General features: G+C 34.7%; 1 protein-coding gene across 2 annotated transcripts; it reads left to right on the top strand.

The window, feature by feature from the left end:
* The first annotated feature begins 262 nt into the window (after positions 1-262).
* Positions 263-4,403, top strand: LOC132098925 (solute carrier family 25 member 3-like). Of its 2 annotated transcripts, none has more exons than XM_059505216.1 (8): positions 263-547; positions 670-814; positions 1,621-1,748; positions 1,870-2,049; positions 2,195-2,376; positions 2,961-3,133; positions 3,279-3,389; positions 4,032-4,403. In XM_059505216.1, the coding sequence occupies exons 2-8, from the start codon at positions 685-687 to the stop codon at positions 4,193-4,195; spliced, it is 1,068 nt and encodes a 355-aa protein (XP_059361199.1). In that variant the 5' UTR covers positions 263-547; positions 670-684; the 3' UTR covers positions 4,196-4,403. The 2 variants fall into 2 exon arrangements, with proteins under 2 accessions (XP_059361199.1, XP_059361198.1); XM_059505215.1 differs by having other exon boundaries at positions 667-814.
* Positions 4,404-8,767: the final 4,364 nt, after the last annotated feature.

Here is an 8,767-nt window from a genome sequence, read left to right as displayed (position 1 = left end):
CTCATATCAGCTACGTCTCAGTTGGCTGGTTTATTTGGATAAGTGCGTGTATATGTTTGACCTCATTTATTAGCACTTTCCTCTACTTAATGCATTGTCTTCAGGTTGAGCGAATGGGTTTGCTGCAGTTCTTCACAGAGACACTGGAAAGGCTGACCTTACTTTGATCTGGGATACGTAAGGAGGATATAACTGCAAGGTCCAGGAATAGACCGTCTCATTGAGTTTAATCGCCTTACACCAGCCACTGCTGTGCGTAATAAGCTCACACACGCTACCATGAGCTGAAGTTTGCATTGTGACTTAGCCATCAGTTACTATAATTTAGCTGGACACATATTTACACCAATAAAGTGGTGTATTTGTATTTTTTTGTTCATTTTTATGAATGCTAGTTAGGCCCATAATTCCTCTTTGAAATGAATTGATGTTCGTTCTCAGTGTGATGACGTCACAGAAGGTCAGGGGGATTAAGTCCGAGGTCATCGGATGTCTTAGATTCGCTCGCCGCTGATGCACCCAGGAGGCAACGTTTCTTTACAACCAAGTGAGTGGACTGTTTCTTTCAATATGAATTTCTCAACTATGTCAATGAGAGATAAATGCTTTGTTTCTAAGCAATCGGCTTAGTTTTGTTTGATTTGAATTGTCACCTGTCTGTTTTAGCAGTAAACCCTGGTGAAAATGTACCCAACCACCCTTACACATCTGGCACGGTCGAATCCTTTCCAGACTCCTCTGTTTCTCATGAAACCAGATCAGCAACAAGAGAGCCGACAGATAAAACGCAAACTTGCTGCAGCAGCTTATGCTGGTAAGAAGTTCTTCTTTGTCTTCTGAATTGGAAAGTTGGTTGCAGAAAGTAGTAGACATGAAATATGACTTTTGTGCAAAATAGATAATTTTATTGTTTTTATGGTAGTTATTATGTGTTGTAAAATTTTTGGCTAGCTGGCATTGTGATGATGCCGAGTGGAAATATACTACTATATTTAAAGTGAACTCTGACTGTCAGAATGCTCGTCATTCCATTCGTAAAGAATTCACCTCCTCCACAAGGATTACATGTCTGGCTAATAGACTTTACCTTGTCATGATTGCCTGTTAATTCCTAGACCCTTTTTCTCAAGAAAATATTGCATTTGAATATGTAGGACGCCTATTTCCTGTTAAAAGAATAGTTGACCCCAAATATCATTATATTCCTGTTTCTCCTTCCACGGGACACAAAAGAAGACATTTTTGTGCTGATGGGTTTCTATATGCAATTGCAATAAGTGAGGACAAAGCTTGCAAAATCATCATGATTGTAGTTCAAATGGTTTGTAAAGAATATAAAATTTATATAAATAATGGAACTCTTCTGCAGTCGTATCATAGTTTTGTGTGACAAACTCAATTTATTCAGTTATTCACTGGTAACTGCTGCAAACAGTTCACTGAATTAGTGAGTTGAACTCGAGAAAGGCACAATATCCGGTTCAGAAATATATAATTTGGATCGGACTGAAACTCACAATTTTTTTTCTTAATTCAAACAATTTTGTCCTCTGTTTTATCACACACAGTATTGATGTTGGTGAGCAGTTTTGTTGTTAAATGTGTGTTTTTGTCCCTCAGATGCAGATGTGAGCTGTGAATATGGGTCAAATAAATATTACGCCCTCTGCGGTTTCGGTGGGGTTTTGAGCTGTGGTCTCACACACACAGCAGTCGTGCCCCTCGACCTCATTAAATGCCGCATACAGGTGTCTGTTTTACTTCTTTAGTTTCAAGATGTTTTAATGTTACATTAGAGAAGTTACCAACATGTTTTGACTGACTGTGTAACCTGATTTGGGCAAATGCATCATTTCTATTCTCCTCCAGGTGGACCCGGTTAAGTACAAGTCTATTTTCAATGGTTTTTCAGTCACCCTGAGAGAGGATGGCTTGAGGGGGCTGGGCAAAGGGTGGGCTCCTACATTCATTGGTTACTCCATGCAAGGCCTTTGCAAGTTTGGTTTCTATGAAGTCTTTAAAGTCCTTTACAATGACATGCTTGGAGAGGTAAGTCGTCTTTGGGATACAAAGACAACCTGCAAATATCATTCCAAAATGCTTAATTTGACATATTTTTGCACATTCATTTGTGATAGATCACCAGCTAACTGCTGTCATTTTTGGTTTGTTTGTTTTTTGGTCTGGTGAGCAGGAGAATGCTTATTTGTGGAGGACTTCAGTGTATCTGGCCGCATCTGCCAGTGCTGAATTTTTTGCTGATATTGCACTGGCTCCTATGGAAGCATGTAAAGTGCGTATCCAGACGCAGCCCGGCTATGCTAACACCCTGAGAGAGTGCGCCCCCAAAATGCATGCTGAGGAGGGGCTAAAAGCGTGAGTAGATCCTTAACCCTCTGGTACTCGTCACTCAGGGGCCACACTTGCATTCCCCGAAGGTCAATAACATACCAAATAAACTTTTTTTGTTAATGAAGTGAATGCTACATTTTATTTCAGTAATATTTATTCTTTAATAAGATTTCATGAATCTAGGCCATATTTACCTTTTCTATACAAAAATTCATTATTTCCAATTATAGTTAAAATGAGGCAAATGTATCTTCTAAATGTTTATACAGGGCTATATATTGTATAAATAAAGGTATTCTTTATATATGTAATACACACACACATTTATATATAACATAATATTTTCAGATATAATTACTAACTTTTATTAGGTTTTGTATTTGAATAAACATAATGCATCAAGCACAGTTTATGTATTTATTTCTTTAAAAAGATATCTAGAGTGTTAAGGCTAACCAAACTGTACAAAATGTGAGTCATTGACTGCATTACATTCATAAAAATGAAGGCATTTTAATCAACACCATTAGTTACGTGGAGAACCTAAAGGTTCTTTAGTAGATAAAAACATGCTGGAGTCCTGATTGTGGGTGTTATTGTCTGTGCAGGTTCTATAAAGGTGTTTTTCCCTTGTGGCTGAGGCAGATTCCCTACACCATGATGAAGTTTGCCTGTTTCGAGCGAACCGTGGAGACGCTGTACAAGTACATAGTACCAAAACCGCGTAGTGAGTGCTCCAAACCTGAGCAGCTGGTGGTGACCTTCGTTGCTGGTTATATTGGTAAGTTAACTTTAAAAGTGGTTAGGCCCTTAGGTACAATTTAGAAATATTTAGACCTACAGGTTAGCATGCTATATATATATCTGAAAAGAGAACTGGCTCAAGTTTGCATCAATAGAGATAGAAGTTGAATGTCTGTTCTCAGCTGGCGTGTTCTGTGCTGTGGTGTCCCATCCCGCTGACTCTGTGGTGTCTGTACTGAATAAAGAGAGAGGCAGTTCAGCTGTTGAGGTGCTGAAAAGGCTGGGCCCCGCAGGTGAGTCAGACACATATATAAAACATAATAGTCAACAGCAGTTGATCAGATAAATACTTTGCTGATCAAAGATACAGATGAGTATATATATATATATATATATATATATATATATATATATATATATATATGTATATATATCTCGTGAAGGCTAAATTGTTTATGGATGAATGCAAGTTCTCAGGAAAGAACCCATTCTTTTTGGTATTTAAAAAATAAGTAATACATTATACTGAATCAATTTTGCCCTCAAACAAAAAATCGAAAGCTATTTGATTTATACATCTTGTATAACATTGTTTATTCACCTTCTCATTTTTTTTATTTGATTAAAAACTGTTTATACATGTTTATTGTTATTATATTGTTCATAAAAGACCTTGAAGCACCTTTTCACTGAGGTTGCAGTGGGATGTGATACTCTTTATTACCAAAAGAGGAGGCTGTTGTTCTAATGTTTATTCCCATTAGAATAGGGATCTCATTAGAAATGAACAATGACCAGTTCATTTTGTTCTTTTATCTCAGTTGATTAATTATTGGCATGTTTAAGTGTCATGACATCAGATAAGAGGTATAGATTAGCGGTCTAGTCACTCTGTGTGTAAACGAATGTTCATGTGGCCACTGTTTTTCCCACAGGTGTGTGGAAGGGTCTTTTTGCTCGAATCATTATGATTGGCACACTGACCGCTCTACAGTGGTTCATCTACGACTCAGTGAAGGTGTACTTCCGTCTGCCTCGTCCACCGCCCCCTGAGATGCCCGAGTCCCTTAAGAGGAAGATGGGTCTCCTGGACTGCTAGACTTTTCTCTCATCAGCAGTATCCTGAGTAACTAAACAAAGTCAGAGATTTTTTCCACATTCACCACTTGCAAAAAAAACTCCAGTCCCTGAAGTGTTTATCAGTGTTGAAGGCAGTATTTAATTATCATTAGGTTCTCCCAGGGTCATTGTGTGCCTGTATGAATATTAGAGTAAAGTCAATCACACACTAAACATCTGTTGATTTTTATGTGACTCCTGTGTGTTTTGTCAAACTGTTTTGCTCTCATTAGGTAACTAAAACCACAAAGAGTAATGTATTTATCTACTGGAAATATAATTTTGGGTATTATTGACATTATTGTAGACATTGTGTGTTTCCACATTATATATAGAAAACTTTTCTATAATTAGGTAATATTGGTATGCACGTATTTTATATGTAGTTTAATTATATAGTCTTATTTGCATGCATTAAAACAGGGTTTCGTTGTTTTTATCGTTAACTAAAAAGAATTAAAAGTTTTTGTTAATTGAAATAAAGCTAATACAATATTAACACAAAAAATGAAAATTACAAATGTTGCTGTGGCACCCAACTGAAATAAAATACTGTAAGTTTAAGCTGAAATATTAGAATTACTGAAAATAAAACGAATAACGCAATAAACATTTAATTAAAAATGAAAAAATACTAATAAAAGACAAAAGCATATAAAAAATGAAAACTAGAATATAAATGATTATATTTTATTATGTATTATATTAATAAAGGCTAATTCAAAATTCTAGAATAGTATATACATAATACAAAAAAATACAAAAAACTATATGAGATTGTGATAGAAATGCTTATGCAAAGATCTATTAAATAAAAGTTTATCATTAAAACAAAAACATAAAATTAAAGAATTAAAAAAAAAAACAAGAACATGATCTTTAAAAGCTATTAAAATTTTTAATAATTAAATAAATAATAATAATTACATGTGAAGCTGTTATGACATTTTCCGAAAGGTAAGCATTACGTCAAGTACACATTTTAGGTCATACCAGTTCTGCTAACAAAAGGCAAACAAGATTCAAACTCCTGCTCTGGATTATCATTTGAATTCACCTTTAATTAGTTTCATTTATGAATGTTTTATAGCATTTTTCAGTCACATTAAGAGATGTGGTATCCACAGAGTCTCGATTGCTCAGTCTCACTATAATGTCACAATGCCCCTGGATTCTCTCTCCTCTTCTATCATCATCAGCTTGATGTAAGCAACAGGAATATGATGACCCATGACCTCAGTGCAGCTCTCAAAGAGAGATCCTATCAGAGGAACACCAAGCAGAGAGGGGTCATTCACTTCACAGAGTGTGCCTACATTTGGGTCGTCTGTATGAGAGTGTATGAGTTTTGAGAGCGAGGGAATGGGTGTTCACATATAAGTGTGGATGGGGATAGTCTGTGTGCTCCATTTTTGTCATTATATCCCATTTGGTTTGTCTTGTTAATGTGGTTTGCAGTGGCAGGCCTCTGAAGTTGAATTCTGAGAAACGAATGCTCTCTGATTTTCTCACTAAGCCACTGGTGCTGAGGGTCAAAGGTTATGGGATTCTGAGTTGCATTTCAGTGTAACCTTTTTTGCCACTAATGCATTCATTCTGTAATGGCTCCACTTCACCTCCCTAGTGAGTAATGCAGCATCCAAAGTGCGTTAAAAGCACATGATTTCACTGTGCCTTTGGTATATAACCGAACTTTAGTTTTACAAATCATACAAACTGGAATGAATGAATAAATCAAACCCCACATGAGTGCAAAATACTGTTTTTTACTATTTTTAGTGAACGCACGTGCATAGAGGGTTCCAACAGCTATTTGTGAAGCTCTTGTGATCATGTGCAGTAAAATTACACAAGTTCAATTTGACTGTTAGACTTCAGTTTGTCATGGCTTGAAAAATTGAAAAGCAGCAGTGTTTGGATGAAACATTTAATTAGAAAGTTAATTAATTAGAACATTAGAAACAGAATTATTATAGGCTTGAAATAAGATAAAAATATAAACTTAAAATATAAAATAGTATAAACTTATTTTTACTTATAAGTGTGTGTGTGTGTGTATATGTGTATAAAACAATAAACAATTAAAACTGCTATCTACAATAGAATATCAATAAACTGATCAACTGTTTTCACAAACAATTAAGAAGTAACAGCAAGTAACAATTAAATAAACATGACTTTTTGAAGTAGAAAAACTGAAATATACTCCAGTTATCTTTGTTTAATTTACAACTTTAATGATTTGGTACTGTTTGTATACATTTATGGTTACACTTTACAGTAAGGTTCCATTTGTTAACTGTATTTAATGCATGGACTAGCAATCAGCAGTACATTTGTTACAGTATATATCAATTGGTATTAACATTAGTTAATAAAAATTCAACTGTTCATTGTTAGTCCATGTTAGCTCACATCCATTAACTAAAATTAATAGATACAACTTTTAATTTGAATAAAGTATTAGTAAATGTTGGAATCAGCTAAGATTAATAAATACTTTAGAAGAATTTTTCATTCATAACGTATGTAAACAAAAGAAACTCTTTTTGTAAAGTTTTACCACATTTATAATAGTTTATAATAAAGGCTGACGCAGAACATTTAGGCCAGAAGAAGAGATCAAAACCAGTACAGCTTAACAAGAGAATAGTGTGGGCAAATTCCATACTCTATGTATTTGTGCACATGAGTGTGAGTTAATGTGTCTGTCTCTCTTTATTGTCACAACCCTTGTCTCATAAAGGTCAGTCTGAAATAGCATGCAGTCCTATCACCGGGTCTCACAGGTTTATTAATAACCAAAGGATTGGCAGCCGCTGTAATATTCCATAAGAGAGATTGAAGAGCCAGCTCATAGTCAGAACTCATGGAAGAATCCTATACATATCTCATGTTCCAGCTGTCTTCATTACCCTCATGAAGAACAGTCTCTCGCTCTCTCTCTCTCTCTCTCTCTCTCTCTCTCTCTCACTCTGCAGTGATTGGTTACTGGTTCACTGACTGGAGAGAAAAAAATTAGGTAAATTATGTCAGTAAGGGGCAAACCCATGAGGTGTACAGTTACTGCACTGTTTAAACATAAAACATTTATCAGCCATGGCAATAGATAAATATTTATCTTAAATTTCTTAACTAGCATCTGATAACTAACTTCAGTGACATGACAGGTTGTATTTGTCCTTGGATATTTTGTGTCATTGTGTCAAGTGTCATTTTTAGTGTCTACAAAAATCTAAATTTAGCAGGATTGACACAGTTTAGATAAAAAGAATGTGAGATAACCATGCTTAAGTGTTCTTTGGCAGTTTGATTGCCATAAAGGAATAGTAAACACACATAAATAAATATTCAGTCATTATTTAATCACCCTTCTGTCATTCCAAACTGTATGACTTTCTTTATTTTGTGGCACACAAGACATTTTTGAGAAATCAACCATTTTAGAAAAATGAGTTTGGAGCATATGAAGGAGAGTAAATAATGATAGAAATGTTAAATTTCCAAATTTTTTATTGTGACACCATACACACTATTACACAATCTTTACACAAAACCCAGCACTAAGTAGACAGCAACGTGTCCCATATTCCCCCCGACACACACACACACACACACAAACACAGCTCCATGTCTTCTCTCTTCCTCTTTTCCTTTTCATCTTTCTCCATTTATCTTTCATATTTTTCCCTTTTTTAAAGTATGACACACATTCTTCCTTTTAGCAAATAATGACAAAGCCCTTAATGCTGCTCAAATGTCACTGACTGATAAATGCTCTTATTGGACAAGCCAGTGGGAGGAACAGGAGCCTCATTGGTCCCCATTATATTTAGGAGTAAAGGAAATATTGTTTGTTTATGTGAAGGCAAACTGTGTTGCTGGGGTGCCATAGCACAAACGCATTGATCTATCTATCTATCTTCTGTCTGTCTATAATTAACATCACTCTTTAGTAAACATTTATATGACTCCAAAATTAAATAAAACCATCTATCTATCTATCTATCTATCTATCTATCTATCTATCTATCTATCTATCTATCTATCTATCTATCTATCTATCTATCTATCTATCTATCTTCTGTCTGTCTGTCTATAATAGACATCACTCTTTAGTAAACATTTATATGGCTCCAACTTAATTATTTTAAAAATTAAATAAAACCATTTTAAACACAATTTTTTATCAAACAGTTTTTGAGTTTTAAAAATTAGAGCATGTTTATGTACATACATGCATGTGTATTTCAACATTTGGTTTCTTATATGCCCTCTTTACATAAAATAGCCAAGCATTAAAAAAAAGAAAAAAGAAAGAAATATATATATAATTATATATATATATATATATATATATAATTATAATATTTAATTATATATATATTACAATTGAGTTCCCACAAGTTTCACTAATTTTGTTGTTGTCATCTGGATGTGTTTACTAGGCAGTTCAAAACCTTTTCATGGCCTCGGTTGCATAACAGAGATAACCCTTCATGCAATTCCACCTTCTCCATTGGGCAACCAAGATCACAAAACTTGAACTCTA

Source organism: Carassius carassius, chromosome 22, assembly GCF_963082965.1.
Source record: "Carassius carassius chromosome 22, fCarCar2.1, whole genome shotgun sequence".
Taxonomy (NCBI): Eukaryota; Metazoa; Chordata; class Actinopteri; order Cypriniformes; family Cyprinidae; genus Carassius; species Carassius carassius.
Note: the sequence above shows the minus strand (reverse complement) of the source record. Positions and strands in the feature narration are given on the sequence as shown.